The 20,233-nt window shown below is 38.3% G+C and overlaps 1 protein-coding gene across 6 annotated transcripts in view; it reads right to left on the minus strand.

Moving 5' to 3' along the window:
- The window catches only part of ALPK1 (alpha kinase 1), a 72,132-nt gene that overhangs the window by 33,505 nt on the left and 18,394 nt on the right, over positions 1-20,233 (minus strand). For 5 of the 6 annotated variants that reach the window (XM_088132972.1, XM_088132974.1, XM_088132973.1 and 2 more), the window contains exons 2-4: positions 19,608-19,715; positions 10,310-10,490; positions 6,330-6,484 (exon numbers count right to left, since the gene is read on the minus strand). In XM_088132972.1, the coding sequence (XP_087989098.1) occupies positions 6,330-6,484; positions 10,310-10,424 (270 nt within the window). In that variant the 5' untranslated portion in view covers positions 10,425-10,490; positions 19,608-19,715. Of the gene's footprint in view, positions 1-6,329; positions 6,485-10,309; positions 10,491-19,607; positions 19,716-20,233 lie in introns of those variants that run through there. The other variant, XM_088132975.1, reaches the window with a different exon arrangement.

Consider the following 20,233-nt stretch of genomic DNA (forward strand, 5'->3'; position numbering starts at 1 on the left):
ATTGGAATTGTCCGTATCTCTTTGCTGCCATCTAATTGTTGTCTAGATTTTTGCAGCTTGAAAGTGGTAGCCCTAATCACACAGACCTTGTGGCTTTACCTTGAAAAATAAGAAGACTGAAATTCTTGTTCAGTTCTGTACATCATAAGAAAATCCCTTTAGCAGAATCTAGATTTCATAGAATGCAACTGATAGAGTTCATTATCACAGGTAGGAAATTAGCTGCACAATGGCACCTTGAAAAGAGGCAAAAAGAAAAAAGAAAAGAAAAAGAAAAAGAATGTTGCTTTGGCCCGAGTCATGTTCAAACATATAGCCTAGTTATCACTGTTAGACTAAGTCAGAAATAGACATGTGACCTTCAGTGGTTATTGAATTCCATCTTCCATCACTTGCAGTCAAGTGAGAGATGATGAAATGGTGCCAATTAACACACAGATGACAACATGCGCACTTCTGTATAAAACAAATGATTTGCATCAAGATGCTATCCTTACATGGAATCAGAATATTTTCCACAAGGAGAATAAGGGAGAGAGTTGGGTGGCTGGTGAATGCTCAAACTGTTTTATTTAATGTAACAAAGAGATACAGCTGTGAACTGTAAAATGGACCCAAGTCCTGTAGCCTAATCTTCTTCCCCTCTTTTATTTGAACCACCCCTTCTCTTGAGTTCTAGTTCTAATTTGCTTCTTCTCCTGTTTATGTTACACGTTTGTGTTGCAATTACTCTGTTCTTCTTCTGCCAGGTCCTCCTTTTCTTAGGAACCCGTCCCTTATCTGTTTCCAGAAACTAAGCAGCACAGCCAATGGCACCTAAAGTCCTTTGCTGGTTCTCATCCTGTATGTCATAATGGCAGCTCAGCCACTCCCCACTAGAGACTGAATCGCCATCACAAAGTCCTTTAGGAGTTTAGAGCCGGAGTGCTAATAGCCAGCATCATAGCACGGCAAGTTATGCTTTCTCATTAATGAATGTGCAAAACCCCAAATGCTTTTCTAGAGTGTCTCGGGAATCTTAGTTTCAGAAGTGTGCAGATTTAATTAAAGTTCATGTACCTTAATTGCATCAAGAATGATGCTGATTTCAATGAGTTTTTGGCAACTCTAGCTTGTTTAAGATGTGACCACAAAGCTCTTGACTAAAAGCTGGGGCTAGAATCAACACTTGGCTATCAGATATCTAGACTCCCAAATAGGAGGTATCAAGGAAGCTCTCCTCTGGCCCATCCTTTGAAGCACCAGGGAACTGCCTCCATTTGTAACCTTTTTTTATCTTCTAATACTGAGACAAGGTGTAGCACAGTGGTTGAGGCATTAGACTTAGATCAGAAAGACCAGGTTAAATTCTTCCCAAACCGCAGAAGCTCACTGAGTGACATGGGGCACTTACTAGCTTTCAGCCTACTGTGGAGTCCTTGGGGTTCTCTGAGCTTGGTTCTTTTCTTGCAAATGTTTCATTACCTGGCTAGGTAACATCTACCTAGCCGGGTAATGAAATGTTTGCAAGAAAAGAACCAAGCTCAGAGAACCCCAAGGACTCCACAGTTCAACCATGAGCTACACATATTGGTTTCAGCCTACTATCCAACAGAACTGTTATAGGAAAAACTGGAGGAGGGAACCATATTTACACAACTTTGAGATCCTAGAAGAAAGACAGAATATAAACCTAACAGATAAATAAAAACAGCCTGCATAATTTTTAATGGTGATTATGCTAGCCCCAGTGGATACAGTAATACCTTGGTTCATGAATGCGTCTGTTCACGACAATTCGGTTCATGAACAGCAGCGTTCGCAAATTTTTGCTTCCATTTGCGAACTACGCATCAGGTGACAAACACGACCTGCAGCCATCTTCCCTGCTCTGACACGTGGTCGTGGCTTCCTCTAGGCGAGATCGCAGTCGCAGACAGATACTTGCTATGAAGCTTTTTGGTGTCGCCTCAAGCAAGGTTAGTGTTCTCTCTCTTCATACTGTACTGTACCGTACTTTGCTTCATATTTTTGTGGTTAAAAAAAAATACATATGTTCAGAATGGATTAACCTTATTTACATTGAACCTTATGAGGAAATTTGATTCAGTTCACGACCAATTCGGTTTGCGACCAGAATCGTGGAACGAATTAAGTTTGTGAACCGAGGTACCACTCTATTCTCTCCTGAAATGGAAAAACAGGCAAAAAGTAGGAAAAAAAAGAGTCCAAAAATAACAGTTGAAATAAATAATTGTAGCAGTGAATGTTGAAGAAACTCTAAGTTGGTAATTAAAAACTAAAAAGTTTGGGCTTTTTTGAATTAATATAACTATATTAAAAGTTTTCTTAGTGTCCAAAGGGATCCTGCATTTTATTTTGAATTTAAGTTTATTGAATCAAACATTTGTCATCAGATACCTTAATCTGAATTTATATTGACAAATAATGAGAGTGACTTCTGAACCACTGAAAGAATTCATGAAAAATTGTGCTAAGAGTTACCATATCTTTTCTTCATTTCAAATTCCTAGCCAAAAGTTCAACAGTGAAACCCATGGTTAAGAGAAAAAATATTGTGGGGTGCACATCTCACTCAACCAGCTTTTTAAGATTGGTAAAACCAACAGATATGGGATTCTCCCCCCATCCCCACCCTTTGCCAACTCCCCAGTGTCTTTCATGAGCATTGAAATCTGCTCATTTTGTACAATAGGATTCTGCAGCCAATGCCAAGCTGAACTGTTTAAAAGGCTGATGTAAGCAGTCCTGATTGCTTTGCATACTCAGCCAAGCAATGGTCTGCAAACAAAGCTTTGCTTGTAACAATGCAAGGCTAAGTCAAATTTTCAGACAGGAGACCCAAGTGCTCTCACAGAGATACTTTGAGATCAGGGAAACTACTCAAGAAGTAAGATGCTGCATGCTGTGAATAAGGACCACAAAATCTGGCCTTCCAGAATAATAAACACTCCATTCAAGGATCCCAGAGCATTTACAAACACTGGTTCATTCTGGTGGAGAGCTTATTCTAAACTCACCACTTTAGAATGAACCCAGACATAATGTGTTAACTGTTTTTCCCAACAATACCAACAAAGGCTTATTTCTGTTTCTGGGAGAATTAAAATAATTCCTCAAATCATATGAAAATAGGAAATACAGAATTTCATGTTTTGCTGTCAAGCTGTAATATTTTTTTAATAAATAAAATTCAGCTGAAAATCTGATAATGTCTTGATTATTTAAAAGCAAAGGGAGAAAAAAAGTGAAGCAGGAAGGGAAAAAGCCTTTCTTGACTAATAGTAATAATATGGGTCAAAATGTCAGTCAAAGTACGATTAAAAGGAAGACAAAAAGAAGTGTCTCTTTTCTCCTGCATACAATAGTGCTGGAATATAAATTACCAACAAAACTGAAATAATACTTGAAAGCCCCCAGGGAAAGGAGCACAGTATTTGGGAATCACTTCTTATGGTAGGATGAAAATGATGGTAAACCACAAACTTTGGGACATTTGGGTGAATAGTTTCAAACTAGCATGAGATGGGGCCAAGAGACCTATAGTCTGTAACCCCAAGATCTGCTTTGTTTCGCAGGGGCAGCTGCAGTTATCAACAGATGTTTCGACAATAAATAATTGGTATCATCCCAGAAACGGTTCATCTACCTGGGGTGAGAATATAATGTGTGCAAACATGGCTTTGCTATTACAGCCACATTAATCTCCTATCTATCCAGGTTTCTCAGAGAGTTTTCTGCAGGTGTTTATCCTGGGAGGGAGCAGACAAATGCTTTTGAGTCTGGGGGCTTTGTGGGCATTGTCAAAGGGTCAGCCTCCACCATAAATTTCTGTCTAAGGCCACACACCAGAAAGGAAAAGAAAAGTAAAAAAAAAGAAAAAGAAAAAAGATGGGGGGGGAAGGGAGAGAGAGAGGGAAGAGGTAGAAAATAGCCAAAACAAATTCAGAATCACAATAAAACTCCACTTAGTGCCAGGAATTTGTAAAACAGCAACAGAGCCCTCCTCCTCTGTCAAGGCATGTAAGTTACATCATGCAAGTTAAATCCATTTGCTTATGGAGGGGGAGAAGAGGAATGACTTAGTACTGATTTAATGGAACTTTAACTGTTATAACTCTCAGGCAAGCACTGCATGCTGTCAACATTGAGCCCCTCACTGTGATATTCTATTTGCACCCACTTGGAGTCTTACATTTAGCAAATTTTGCTTGGTTAATGGCCCACAATTCCTTGGATAAAGCTTGGAAGTACACATCCATGCAAATGCTTTAGCTGAATACAATTCTGCAAAAGATGCTGCCAACAGGATGTTGGGTCCTGTGAATGGGAAGGGTCCAAATGAAAGATTCTGGAGTGTAACAGGAGCATGCCAAATAGGAATATCTTATCTCTATGCATTTGCCTAAAATGTAGCAAAGGCACAAATGAGCATCAATTGGAACTGTTTTGTTAGAGAATTGCTCCAGGAAATGTGCTATGCCTGATGAATTTTGGATATTAGGAGTGTTCAGGAGATTCAGATTCAAAAGGCAAAGCATGATTTGGACCATGTGGGTGTATATAAAACATCTGTTGGAATACCTTAAAGCAACTGCCTCTTTGTTTGGGATTAAATGGCTGCCCATCATGGCTGTTGTGCAATTGCAGGAAAAGAGATGTCTGGTTTAAAGGGTTCCTGACAGGTGCTACATGTACACTCACAGGACTAAGTCACATGTTGCCCTTTGAATGGATTTGATTTTGTTCTTCAGTGTGAGATGCTTCCTCTACAAGGGGACAGTGGAAGAAAGAAGTTATTAGCACTTCACAGGATATCTTAGTCTGCCTTCTTTTGCACTGACTGGCCAGCATCCTAAAATCTGATCGCCAGGCCCTTCTCTATGTCCCAACTGTGGCATGAAGGTATGATTGGTGAAGATCAGAGGAACGGACCCTCAATGACTCCCTGGTTTGAAAGAACGAACTGTCACCCATATGTCCATTGGTGGTCATTTTGTGAACGGGCAAGGCTACAGCGAAGTCTTGTTCTGAAAACGACCGTAACAACATGTTCTCAAAATTCCAAATGTGTCCACCAGCCACCAAATTCTATATGCTACAACTGATTTTACCTTGGAGAAATCATCTATTGAAATATCAAGAAGAAACGTGAGCAACAACTTTTGGAAATAAAGACCAAAAAGGTAATGAATTAAAATGTAAAAAAAGAAATAAAATAAAAATGCTTGAGTTTGATTTAAAAGGACATGATTAAATGAAGAGTTAATTGCATTCAGAAGGTAATAGTCTATGAAATTCAAAACCCTTCTAGAAGTTGAATAGAAGAGTGAAAGGCACCCAATTCATTTTGCTATGAGAAGTAACTGATATCTCCCTTTCCAAATCAAGATGCATATATCCAAGGTTGACCAAATTACTTCAGCACCTAAGACAAAAAATCCCATGAGCACACTGGGGTTAAAAATACAATAATAATAAATTAGAAAGTATACAAATTTCCTCCCCTTCCCAAATACTCAAAATAAGCTGCCCATCACCTAGTAGCTTTGAGAATGAAGGAAGCCTCTAAACAAAACATTTTCAAAATAGAAATCTCCTTTTCAAAATTATAGCCATGATGTAACAAATAAAACCCTTTTTCTGATTCTCATCCCAACACAGATCTAGACAAGCCCACTAATGTCAATCTTATCTAACACATAACATTTAGAATGAAATTCTTTATCTCAAGGGAAAAAAACCCCCCAGCATGCATGTTTTTATTCACTGCTGTGATCCATGGAACTATTATTTCAGAAGAGATTTACCCACTTGTTATTTGCTTTGATAACTGGAATCACAATGGGACATATTTGATTATTTTATTTATTATTTTATTGGCCCCATCATGTGGGCTGGATAAGGCTATCCTGTTCTTTATCATGCTAACAGATAAAATATTAGATTTGTGTTTTTCATTGCATACTCCAAAGTACACCTGATGCACTTGAGTGAGTGGCTTCTTTCATCCCTTCACTGCAGGAAGTCCCCTTGTGCATGAACCCTGTGCTTACATGAAAATGCATCCTAAACTACAGATCAGGTTACATATCTTGCAATATGTGAACAAAATCAAACCACTGACCCCATGTCTTCTGACGACAACAAGAATCAATTTAACCATCAACTTGAATAGAAGCAGGATAGCAACTGTCATGGGGTAGAAGCAACAGTGAAAAATGGCGGGAGGGGGGTCACCTGTGTAACAAGGAAGCTACCATCTGTTGGGTCACTGTACATTTAAGAGCTAGTGCAGGTTTCAAGGACAGGTGTCTTTGGTGTCATACCAGTAACTCATGCAGCCTTGCATTGATCATATCTTGCAAATTTGTTTTGTCTTCGAGGTCTATGGCTTGTTTGTATTGCCACCTTTCTGGCACAAAGGGCCACTTCATTTCCTTGGCCTCTTCGATGAGGGTCTTCAAATCCTCAGGGAGTGAAGCTGAAAGGGTCAAAGGGCAGGTAAGTGAGTCAGCCACAAAGGTTACAAGGTGATACCTTTCTTGCTGAAAGCATTCCCTTGCCCAGATTGTCTCTAAGGAACTACAAGCTGCCACTTCTTCTAGCAACAGACCAACAGGGAGAGGGGCTACCTGTCATCAGGTGACCTCTCATCCTCTGCCCTGCAGCTAAACTGGAGTTGTCTGCCATTAAGGGAAGAAATTTAGCAAGAAGAGAAAGACTGGATTGTTTCATGGGTATGAGCAAAGAGCAAAAGTTGGAAAGGAATGGAAAACATAGGATGCTCAAAGGAAACTCACAAATGTGGATATTAAGTGCTAATGCAACAAACTCATAGCTTGATTGTTCTCCCTTTCAGTATTATGGACACAGAATAAATATGGACAATTTCATTATAATTTGATAGATTTATACCCTGCCTCTTCTCCAGAAGTTCAAGGTAGCTTATATAGATTTCTGTTCATTTTATCCCTGCAAAATAATCCTGTGAGCTAGGTTGGGCTGATTCAAAGTCACCCAGTGGGTTTCCATGGCTGAAGGCAGACTTGAACCTGGGGCTGCTCAGTCTTTGTCCAACTTCTTGAACCATTACATCACACTGATTCTCAACAAAATTGTTAGCTATGTTTGTTATTTTGCATCCTAAATTAAGAAACTCAGACAAGTATTTTAGCATCAGAATGGGTTGTATCCAGATTTAAACACACTTGCTCTATGAATGGGGCCAGTGCAACAGTTTTATTTCCTATCCTACTGCCCTCTAAAAAGCTGTTTAGAAGAAAGTGGGAGATAATTGGGAAAATTGTCAAAAATTACCATCTCACCCAGTTAACATGAATCCAAGTTCCCTTGATGAAAAGCAGCTTTTTATAGAGGTACTACTCTGACATTAGATTAGGATAAGAAATACATCTACAACTGACGACTATATGTGATAATTACCCAGAATCTCAAGGAGAACCAGTGATGTGTAGTAGTAAAGGCACTGAACTAGGATTGGGGAAATCCAGCTTTAGGTCTATCCTTGACCATGGATGTTACTTCTTAATCAATGAACAAGATATTTTTTAAAATCTTCACTAGAATTGTTGACCAAAATAGCTTATGCATTGGGAAAATATGAAAAGTGTATGAAAACGTGATAGAAAAAGAACAAACATGGGAGACAAGAAAGCTGGTGCTGCTACAAGGCAAGACAAAGTAATCAATGTATTAATGAAAAATATTCATAATTTTATTTATTATAGTTTTAATATGCCCGATAATGAGCATTTGCATTTCATTTCAACAATTAGTGATCAAGGTGACTTGTATAGTTGATAGCCTCAACAATGGCTCAGGGATTTACAAACTGGAAAGATTCCTTTCCAAATCAACTTTTCCTCTTTTCTCCCCTTTGTCTCCCAAATTCTGCCTCATCTGAGCATCATAGAAAATAATGATAACAAGTTCCTTGTTTTGAATTCATGAACCAACATAATAATATATGCTGCACCGTTGCTATTATCTTTTAAGCACGATGCATGGTTTACTGAATTAATCAGTGGCCAACACGTGTGATACAACTTTGTGATGCAAACTCTGCTTCTTAACTACCTGTGTGTGATATTGCAATGCAAGTACTAAAGGGCAGAGCTTGCACTGTGACGTCATAATGCATGTTTTATCACTATGGTTAGGAATGGACACCAATGAATCTTAAATTAATCATACAGAATATGCTCATACCACACCAAGCCATGACCCAGTTAACTGCATTTTAAGTCTAGTTTTTGTACAACTTCAACCACTGAATAATCTAAAGCAATAATCTCTGTCACACATTGTGACATTATTAGTATGCCCATTTCACTGGTTCAGACCGATGTTTACCCTTATCTCAGCTGAGGATAATCGATCCTAAGAAGCTCCAAGTCTCAGATCCTTCCCTTCCTGAAGCAGTTCACCTGGAGGGGCCTGTCTAATGAAGTGATTATAAAGGCATTGATGTAGCATATCTGGAACTAAAGCGATTATTGATCAAGCTCTGCAGCATTTTGCAGGGGAGGAAGCAAAGAAGAAGCTACCTGATTAAAAGTTGCACAGCCCATCTGAAGTGAAGTAATGAAGCTGAGAGGGAATAGCAAAAAGGAAACAAAAGTACCCTTTGTGGGATGAAAAGATATAACCCTGCTTTTATATAAACTATATTATTGAATGAATGTGGACAGTAAGGAACTGTAATCAAAGCTGAACATCAGTAATGCACAAACTGTTGTTCAAGAGGCTGTCTCCCTCCCCACCGAATACAGCCCATAGCACTTCTAAAAGTAGCCACCAAAGGACAAAAATATTAAATAAGGGGAAGTAATCATATTAAAGGACAGGAAGGCCTGGCGCAATATGGTTCATGGGGTCACGAAGAGTCGGACACGACTTAACGACTAAACAACAACAATCATATTAAAATAATATATCAATTGTAAATTAACTGGCAACTTTTTGGAATATGGCACTGACGCAATGAACAAAAAAGATTGCATACCCCCACTGTACACAAACAATAATTTCTGAATTAGCTGGATCTCAATTTTCTTTTATTGTGGCTGATTTACTACAAAGTAGCAAGTGCTACTGAAGCATCGAACTAGGTGGGGAGAAACCTCTGATTTACCTGCCAGAATGGCAGCTAAATTTACCTGCCAGAAAAGGAATTCAATCTTTGTAGAGATGGCGGTGATTTGGAGACTTTTCCAAAAGATTTGGACAATAAAGCAGATGACATTATGATTTCTTGTTTGATATTAAATAACTTGAATAGAGAGAAATTCTACCACAGGGTACGATGAAGGGTAATAATGGCAGGGAATATGGTAAAAAAGTGACCACTTTGTAATTTAATGTAAAAGGTTAGCATTGTTAGTCATGATTTTATGCATGGAATTTGGAAAAGCTTCTTGCAAATACCAATCCTTTGCAAATTTCTCTGCCTTGTTTCATTGAATTCAAGGGAACTTACATTTGACCAAGAATACACAACTGCACTGTAAAATGATTTACTGTTTCTGTTAACATGTTGGGATACCTGTATCTGGAATAATGTATTCCCAAAGACTAACAATGCTAGCTTTCTATAGAAAGAAAAAAGCAATAGAGTTTTGTCATATTTTTATGACTGATAAACTGATCGCACCATGAACTCTCCAAGGGAAGGTCTTGCTTCATCATATGGCACACTATATTAATCTTCCAATATAAACAGAAATTGTTTTTATATATATTAAAAAAAACCAAATTATATTACACATTATTATCATTTATGAGCCTTTGTTCAAAGAATCAAAATACCACAGAATGTTCCTCTATAAAAGCATCTTGCTCTATTTTATTTTCAAAATGACCTATGTAATGAAAAAGCAATTAAAGAAGTCCAAAGTAGGGAAATCTGTCAAATATGTTTGTAACAGAGATGGATTTTCAGTAAATGGAAAGGAAGTAACAGCCAGTATTCAGAAGTTTCATGATTATTTTCTTTTTTTTTTTAATAATTTAAATTTATGTGCATCACCAAACTTTGGGAACATTGTTTTTGTCAAGTGAAAGCTGCCCCTTACAACCTATGCTTACTGAAGCTTTAAATGAGAACTGACAGCAATTCAGTGGTATAATGTGGCCTCCTGCCCTGCTGGCCTTCATACTCACATCATGTTCGGGTTCTAGAAATCCAGTAATGTTTTGACTGCTAGAAAGAACAGAGCAAACTGGTGAGGATACAAGCTCAGGTGATCAGCTGTCTTGTATCTGATACTTAACACTGGGATCTCACCTCTGAACAGTTGATGTTTGCTTTCCTTGGGCTGGTCTTCCACCATTAGTGAAGGCTGCTCCAGCATTTGCTTGCATTCTTGCAACAGACGGTTCACCATTTTTTGATTATTCATGATGCACACTTCTGCTCTGTTGGAATCAGGAGGAGGGAGTGTTCTGGGTGCACAGTGATCAATTACCTAGGAGAAGACACACATTCTAAATGAAAAGAATCCCTTTCGGGCTGACATACCTGGTGAACAAAAGAAGTAGTGGGGGAGATGATTAACTAAAACATCATCAATTATCTGCAAGGCTCAAATAGAGTAGGATAATAGGATATGTATATGATAGCCTCCAAGGACTTTATTAGAGAAGGGTATGAAATTACTCCAGGGTCCACAAGATAAACTCCAAGACAACAAACATCTCCATGCAAAGGGAACACAAAGAAAGAGTTTGAAATTCATAGAGTTTTAAAGTCCAAACAGTGAAATGGCCAGCTGGCTTGTGAATACAGAGAATCATTTTACATATATACAACTTCATGGGCTCAAGTGCTTTAAACTGGGGAAAAAAAATAGCAAGAAGGCATTCTAGCTTTGCATTACAGGAAAGAGCCAGGATGTTAGATACATTGGTAGAGTTCCACCACATAGTCTAAATGTATGATAATTTTACAAAGCACACAGGAGCTGGAAGGTGGCAACCTCCACTTTTCCCTCAGTCAATAAAAAGGAATGGTTCAACTTATCCTATTAAACTATCATATGTGGTTTAATTGCCCTCCTTAAAAATACCTGCCAATGAAAATGGCATCCTTTTGTTGGCTGGAATTCTGTAAGTTCCAAGCTTAATACATGTGGGGGACTCCAGGTGGGGAAAACTGCCCCGATTTTCAGTGTGCAGTCCACCCAATTTGGTTCCCTGCTGATGTGCTGGACTTCATTTTCCATGATTCCCCAAACAGCATGACCAAAAACTGGGGGTGATAATGGGAAATGAACCAGGTTAAGGAAGACTAGTCTAGAGATACTTCCTTTGTGACCAGTCATGGTCATGGGTTTCTCCACCCTATGAGCAGAACATGAGTGGCAGGGAGAAATGTCATGTTAAATGACATATGACTTGGGTGAGTTTTGTCTAATCATTTGGGAGATCAGGGAAACTCTGAGGTGGTACTTTGGGGGAGTTGCTCTGTGTCTTTAATAATGGCTGCTTTGACTTATGAAATGAAGTACTAAACAAAATAGAAACATATGATATCCAATATGCATATAGGATTTATAGTGAGGTTAGTTTCTGCTGATTAGGAATCAGATTAATATTTTATATGTGAAAAGCTGAATGTGAGGACATCTTGTTCTTTTATTGCTAATAATAATAATAATAATAATAATAATAATAATAATAATTTCTTCTAATCAAAAATATTATTTAATGAAAACACATAGTTGCCATCTATCCCTTGACAAGCTATACCTCACAGCTCACTTCTGAGATCCTTATGTCCTCCCTCCTGTATTCTGCGGCAGTGCTTCGATGGAAAGCAACATAATAGTAAGAAATTGCTAAATCAGCAGCCTATCAGTCTACAGGCTCTGTAATCATTATTTCTTGGCTTGTTTTGCATACTGTTGAGTGCAAAAATAAATAAAAATTTCTACCAATGCATATAACCATTCAAGTCATATCATATTATTTCTGATCCAACATTTCAATAATTCAGGTTGTTGTATAAATCAAGCTGTATATTATCAAATCTATCCATCCGTCTATCACAGGTCACATTAAGCTCTCTTAGGTTAGTAGGCAACAAAAGCCCTAATGGCACTCAAAAAGGAGGAGCACCTGATAACCAACATTCCCTGCCAACAATACTCAAACTATATCAGTCCCATTAGGATACCCCTGTGGATATTCAGATGTCCACAGGGAAAGTCTTTGGATGTGTGATTGTAAGGATGTTGACTTTCACATAAGCAAGGATCTTGACCCTCCTCCCAGACTATTCTCTCTTCAAGTACTCTCATGTGTTTTGAAACCCAAGGTTCTATTCAAGCAAGTTTTATTTAACTATTTTAGTTAAACTGACTTCAGTGATTTTGTTTGGTATTATATATTTGTAATTGTTGTCTTCCTTTGTTCTAATTTTCTCTTTCCCGAAATAAACTGATTTGGCTGTATAATTTAAAAAAGGAATATCTCATTAAACCTACAAGACACTGTGGGTTGTAGTATTCTTAAGATTTTCATAAGAGTTCTTATAATTTCTTAACTGACTCTACACTGATTGCATCATCAAGGCTTGAGAAGGGTATATGCCCAGCACTGTATCAACAATTAGGGGTCAGCAATCTTGTCAGTTACTGATGCAATTGCAGAATCTCACACACTGGTGTGCATGTGCCTCCTAAATTTAAATGGCCAAGTTTCAAAAGTTTACCAATATTAATAGTGCCTTCACCCTGCATTTTGGGGCAAGCATGCTGAAATCCTGCATATTCTTTCCTGAGTACTTCAGGGCTTTGAGCATGAAAAATTCAAAATACCTTTCGTTTCATTTTCATCCTAGGGTTGGATTGAAGGGAGAAGTCTTTGGCAGAAAACCTAAGTATTGCCCAGATGGAAGCTTCCTTCACTATAGTTTCTAATTTATTTCTATCTGCTGATTCTTCAGCACTAAATTCAGGGTAGTTCATATAATCTAAAAAGTTTATCAAACTTCTGCACTGAATTTATGAAGCTACCACCCCAGGCAACCATGTTTTCTAAAGCAGTGAGTACATGTACAATCTCCAGGATAACCCATTAAAAAAAGAATGATAGTTGAAGTGGGGCTTTTGTCTATAAATGCTTTTGCCATAATTAATTTCTCTACAAGCAAGTGCAGCAATACTATTGTTTTTTTCCTGCAACGTATCAACACAGAACAATTCTAAATTTTATATTGTTAGAATCTGGATTTAACATTCTGAAAAGCCAATTAGGTTCCCTAAGCCCTTTTATTCTTTTTTTTTTAATTACCCTAATTTTGATCTGCGGGCTATAGTATAATCCCAGAGACCAATGAAGGGGGAACAAAGACTGATGAGTTCTATGTAGAGGCTGCATTTATGGATTAATCCCAACAGGGAACAACTATAGCTCATCACAGGCACGTTCACTGGGACTTAGCATAGTCAACGGAGAAAAAGCAATTGTTATTTATGGCTACTGCTGCTTTGACTTTCAAATAAATATTTTAATTATTTTAAATGCCACACTAAAACTTCCCTGTTCTTTGAATGGAAATCTGTGGTGGCCCTAAAATAGATGCAGCTGTAATTATACAAATCTTCTGGTCATGTTAGGATTCATTTGCAGAGCCAAACAGGGAATGGGTGATGCTTGAATTACTGGGGGATCTGGCAGCTGCAGGAAACACAAAGCTCATTATTACCATTACGTGTTCCCTTATTTCCCTTTGGGAAGGTAGGCTTCTCTTCTTCTTCTTCTTTAAAGGATTCAACTAAAGGACCTAGAGAAAAAAGACTCTTTTTCAAGCATCAGAAAATTAATTATTCAAACATGGAGACACACAGACTTTCCCCACATTGGGCAAGTCCTTTCTCTGGCTTCTGTCTCCATCAGGAGTATCTTGAAGGATAATGCAGGCATGGAGTGAGAGGAGTTTAGGAGTAGCACTGTTGTAAAACCATTCTTAAATAACATAGTCTGTTATCCTATATCTTATATTTCTAGGTTGGTTTCTTTACTGCTTCATATAGCTTTACTTTTTAAAGCATTCAACAGATGGTGCAGCACACAAGGAATTTCTCTTTTAGGGTGGTATAAGAGAACAATCAGTCTATCAGTTTAGTTCAGTGGTTTGGCTGCAGGACCTGCAATGGAGAAACCCAGGTCTAGGTCTCTCCATGATCACAAAGCTCCCAAGGCAATTTGAGGTCAGTTTTTCTCAGTCCAACCTACTTTAGAGGATCATTATTATTAGAATAAAATTAGAAGAATTCCTACATAAAAAGCCTGTGTAAAGCATGGTTACTTGCTTCATGATGGTGCCTTGCTTCCAATAGCTAGATCAGTGTTTTTCAAACTGGGCAACTTTAAGATGTATGGACTTAAGTCCCAGAATTCCCCAGCCAGCATAGACAATTCTGGCTGGGAAATTCTGGCTGTTAGACCCAAGCTTTTAATTTTAGAGCCAAAACGAGAACAAGTCAAGATTCTAAAAGTTGCTCATTACCTATGAAATGCGTTTCATATTATTTCCTCTTAAGGACAGCCAATGGACAACCTAGATGCTAAGGGCTATTTGTTTATGTAGGAACTATTCCCCACCCAGACTAGAACCATGGTTTCTCAATCCCAGCCCTGGCAGCTCTGGTCTATATTGATTCTATCAAGGCTTGAGAAAGGTAAGTAAGCAGTCTTTGGACTGATGTGCAGGTACCTCCCTAATTTAAAATGGTTAAAGTTTTGCAAGTTTATCAGTCTTAACACTGCTCTCAGCCCTGAGTTTTTCAGCAAGGATGTTGAAATGTTGCATATTCTTTCCTGAAATCATGCAAGAATGCCAGAATATCATGAAATAAACATCTTGTTATTATTTTTTATTATTTTATTTGGGGATGGAGATGGTGTGTGGACACCATCTAGAGGTTGTCTGTAGCTGTCCACTGCAGCATGGCATAAAAGCTCATGCTATTGGATTTCTGTTGTGAAGAAATTCTGTCAGTAATGCAGCAGATAACAATTTTACAGTCAACCACATGAATAGTAAAACTAGGGTTATTTCAGTTATATAGCAATGGAACAGATTGGAACGATGTCATAAAATCAGGGACAGGCAGACATCGTCGTAACAAATGTAACCCAGAGCCCACTTTTATCTGTTGTAGCAATATTGGAGTGGGGGCTGCAATCATTTCTCTCTGCTCCAATATTAGTTTAAAAAGCACCTTTAGAGAATTGTAAAATAATGCATCCAATGTTCAGCCCGGCTGCAAATTATCTTCCCTCCCCTACTGCACTTTGAACTGTGTGCTTGTTAAAGCTACTTTGAACCCGTGTCATTACGCTACAGTGCATTTTGTCTCTACTCTTTTAAAAGGGTGGGCTTTGCTCTCTTTGGAATTGAATAGCAAGAGTCCTGTGGTCCTGCCGAGGGGAGAAGGACTGAGCCCCAAACACATGGCCTTTTCAAAGGTCAGATTTAATTTTTTATTTTCACAATAATGAGGCTTCTCCCCTTTTTGAAATCAGGAGAGCTGCATTTTATTTGCACTTTCTTCACTTCTCATCTGAAATTACATTTAAAGCAGGGGCTATGGGGCTGGGGGTGGGGTGGGAGCTACCAGCTGTTTATTTTTGAAGGAGTTATTGAGACAAATAAAAATTAGCACCGCTGGCCTCTTCCCATTTTGTTGTATTCTGTAGTTTGGCTTTTGTTTATTTTGCAGAGTTTTTTTTTTTTAATAAATAGCCAGCCACTCTTTTTGCTCATGGTAATAACAGTATGCTAAGCAGAAGGTAAAATGATTATTATCTCCTTCCTCCTTCTCCTTCTCTTCCTCCTGGCAATTTTTCTTGCCTTTCACTCTTATAATAGACATAATATTCCACACAGCAAGGAATCAGTATAATACAATGAGCTAATGTGAGATGAGCCAGTCAATTTGCTCATAGTCCTATTTCCATCTTATGTGGGGACTGCAAGACTCAAGGCTTCCTTTTTTTCTGCCCAGCTCAGTACACCAAATGACCCCAGCAGTATTAAAATAAGGAAAACCCTGACCAAGAAAAGCCTCTCCGAAGACAAGCTCACTTGTTAATATGCAGCAACATGAAAGGCTTTCTTTTCTCCTATACAACTATAGCAGTGTGTGGGTGTGTGTGTGTAAATTGCAGGGGGCTCATTGGCATAAATCTTGGCTGCGACCTCTGAGGTAAACGGGATTTACATTACTTTCTGACAAGAATTAAATGAAGGCCTTGTGACTATATGAACAGCCTTCGAGACTGCAACAGATGGGCATGAATGCACTCCCTAGGCAAACTATCAGTGACATCTGTGTCCCCCAAATTCTGGTGGTCTCAGCCAATTAACAGGCAAAATGAGGGAAAGGGGAGGGGGACCAAGAGAGGCTGGTCCTACCCCATCCCCTTTCCTTAACAAAAGCTGGAGCAGAAGTACTTGTGTTTAGGAAGGAGATCAAAAATAGTCTGGAGCAATGAGGAAATTGTTTGCAGAAATGATAGAGATAAGCTTGGGGGGAAGGGAGGAATATGTTTTATTAGATGTTAGTTCAAGATCAAGTTCCTTTTATAAAACAAATCTCCCTCCCCTCCCCAACTTCCAATGAACTCTAAATTTACAGAAATGTGGAAAAATACAGAATTTAGCTTGGTGCTCCAAGCACAGGTAGATACACAGCAAAAAATCTTGATTCTTCAATTGCCCTACAATTTGCAGATTTCCTGCACTCCCATATGCGTCTAGTATTTTTCCAGAACTTGGGTCCAGTTGTTGTGGATCCTGATTTGACATATATATTGAGCTTCTCTTTATGACATGGGTGCCCAGCATATGGTCCCAGGGCTGTATGTGGTCAATGAAAAGCTTGGGGGGTGTCCCGTAAAAACTCCTGCAAAGGTTGCCACTAAAAGGTCTTTTTTAAAGGGACAGAAGGGGGAAATAATCAGACAGATGAATGTACTTGAATAATTGAACTTAACTTTAATTTTATTTAAATTCAGTAAGTTAACTTTGGGTCCTTGGCCCACCAAATTCTTTCTCCTTGTCTCACATACCTTTTTGGAATGTGGCCTCTGGCATGGCACTCAATGGCCAAGAATGACTCTTGCCCCTCAAAAGTTATGCCTTCAGCATTATAACATGATTCTTCCTCCTATTCACCCACAATTATTATTTATTAAGTGATCTACAGTGGGGAATAAGTAATAGTTTAATCATGTTCAGTTTTACTAAGGAATCTGAGATCCTGTGCATGAATCCAGATCCAAAACAAGGAAGCAATCAATTTCAGAATATTTTTCCATATGAGGGGGAATAACTATATCATGACTTGATCTATCAGCACTTATCTTTGGGACAACCCCCCCCCCCACCGTTTAACTGTAAAACTTTATATTATAGATGCACATGTAGGCCCAAACATATTTACATGCACATATTTGCTAGGCATTCTATGAGATAAAAAAAGTATTTTTAATAGCCTTGGTCAAGAAATGTATCTGCAGTCTTCTGAGGATTAACATGATTTTTGGTCATGTAACCAAGGAGATAAGAGTTGTATCTACACCATCCATGCCCTATTATTCTAATGAAATTCTCCCCCCCACACACTCTTTATTTAACTAAAAGTGACATATTTCCTAATGATTCATTCAGTCTCATATCTAGCTTGATCCTTACTGTACAATCCTTTGCATACTTACAGGGAATAAGCCCCAAAGGGGCTTTAAAATAAACATGCTTAAGTAGGTTAGCCCTGTAAAACACCAAAAATGCTTATTGGAAATCCTATGTATTTAGCAATGTATATATACTATTGATTTCTATGAGGCTAATTATAATTAGTAATCCACTGCAGAATGAAGACCTCTTCAATGATGGTTATGGATCATAATCTAACCTGCTGATCTAGTGTGGGTTGGTAGATACTAGACAGATGTTTTTCAGCAACCCAAAATCGCTTTGCCAGCTTCCATATCTAATGGAAGACTTGAACCTGAGTCTCCCCACTGCTAGTCCAGCACCTTAAGCGCTACAGCACACTAGTTCTCATGAGGCTAATATACAGATAAGTATACAGTGGACAGAATATAATATACATCTTTTCTTGGGATTAAGTCACACATTCCAATGAACTTTACCTTTAAACTATTTGCATAGGATTGCAGACATAATTTTAAAAAGGATATAAAGTAAATCCCAAATTATATTTTACTTTTGCATATATTGTGTATAGTTTCTTTAATAGAGACTACCTGTACTTGATGCCTCCCAAATTTGTCTCATTTTAAAAATTATGCAAATTTCAATCTAATGGGAAGAATGCTTAATATGTACTAAAGTCTATAAGTTTTGATGGAGGTGGAGAAGTGGGGCAGCCCCAGATTTCCAGCTTTAATATTGATGCAAGAGGTGATAGGTCTGGACTTATTCTTTTTCTCTCTTTATCCCTTAATTTTAGTACACTGTTTATAACTGATTATCTCTTATAGACAGTACTTTTCTTTTATATCCAACCAAAGATATTTGTGCAAGTCTTCTGGGAATCCAGCTGTTTCAATAGAAACAATCTAGCCAGAAAGTTATGTGATCCAATGTATAATCCAAATTAACCAAATAAAATTGGTTATTTATCTCTGCTACTTGCTTAATACCTTTTCTTCAATTTTTTTTGAAATAATTTGAAACTAATCCTTGGAAAAACATCCATTTTTACTAGAGACAGGACAAGTTTAACTTTCTCCACCTTAAAGTATCTGCTATTATCTTGATCCAAATCTGTGAATTTTAAAAATCTTTTAATATATTTTATTAAGTAAAATTCTCAGGTACTTAATCAGTTTAAGTACCGTATTTTTCCGACTATAAGACAATACTTTTTTCTAAAATCCTTACGCTAAAATTTGAAGGGCGTCGTATTCAAGGAAGTCAGCTGAGGAGAGAACCGCGCGGTTGCAAAACTGCCCATACTTTGTCTCTGCAGACAGGCTTCCTCCTATTGCTAGCCTCCAATCATGAGTGAAATAGCTTGTCTCCCAAACAGACTTCCTCCAATCACGAGCCTTATGTAACTGACGTCAGCTGATGCTGAACAAACCAATTAGAGGAAGCCTGTTTGCAGAGACAAGCTATTGGCGGTTTCACTCGTGACTGAATGTAATCAGTTATGCAAAAGAGCATGGAAATAGAGCAGCGAGACGGTTTGGACCTCCTCCCACCGAGTGTATCATGTAAATGTTAACTAATTACTAAATAAAAATGTGTTCTGCACTATCTTTAAAATATTGATTTCTTAATTTTGGGTTGGAAAAGTGGGGGTCGTCTTGTACATGGGGGCGTCTTATTGACGGAAAAATACGGTAATATTAAACCCTGTTATCTGCTGCAGGACATTGCTTTTCTTCAGATAGATTTTATATGATCATTTGCATCCGCTTCTTGTTAATTGAATATCCTCATACTGAATCATGCCACTGTACATGTTCCCTGATTAATTCTACTCTGGGTATTTATGAAAAGGGGTGGGGCTTCAGTTGCAGTGACGTAATTGCTCTCTTACCTGTTTTGATTCCCCTGCTCCAGATGCTGCTGAGTCCACAAGCTGTTACCTCAAGGAATCACTCTCCAAGCCTAGGGATTGGTCCCTCTAGAGGCTCTTCAAAAGTTTCTGCCAAATCATAATTTTTAAATATGACAATGAGGAAAATATTAAACAGATGAAGAATAAGCTATATATCATTCTCATTTATTTATTTTTACATTGGCCCTTCCTACTTCCTTGTCCTGGGTCTTTCTTCTGGTTGGATTGCCCCCTTCCAAGTATGCTACCCAAAGGCCTGTACAGTCCTCTGCCTCAAAAGACTTATGGCCTCCCCTGTTCCAGGCACAGTTTTATGGGCTAACATATCCAGGCTAAGTGTCCATCTGTCTATTTAGTGAGCCCATTTGGGTTTGTAGGCCCTGCTTGGGATAAATTTAGGCCTGGGTGGCAAATTTAAAGCATACCCACTTTTCTTGTGTGATGAATTATTCTATTCATGAGTCCCACATTCTAACTATCCTCTGTATGTAACTCCATTCAGGCAGGAGGATTCTGTGGCCAAAGGCAGAATCTGAAAGGAGTCACATTTAGGAACAAAAGCACCTGTTGTTTTCCATGACTAATGTTCTTAAAAGTACAAGTTT

The sequence above is a fragment of the Python bivittatus genome, unplaced genomic scaffold (genome assembly GCF_059951505.1).
Source record: "Python bivittatus isolate LINGU-HERP-01145 unplaced genomic scaffold, Pbiv_v1 ctg000070_np1212, whole genome shotgun sequence".
Taxonomy (NCBI): Eukaryota; Metazoa; Chordata; class Lepidosauria; order Squamata; family Pythonidae; genus Python; species Python bivittatus.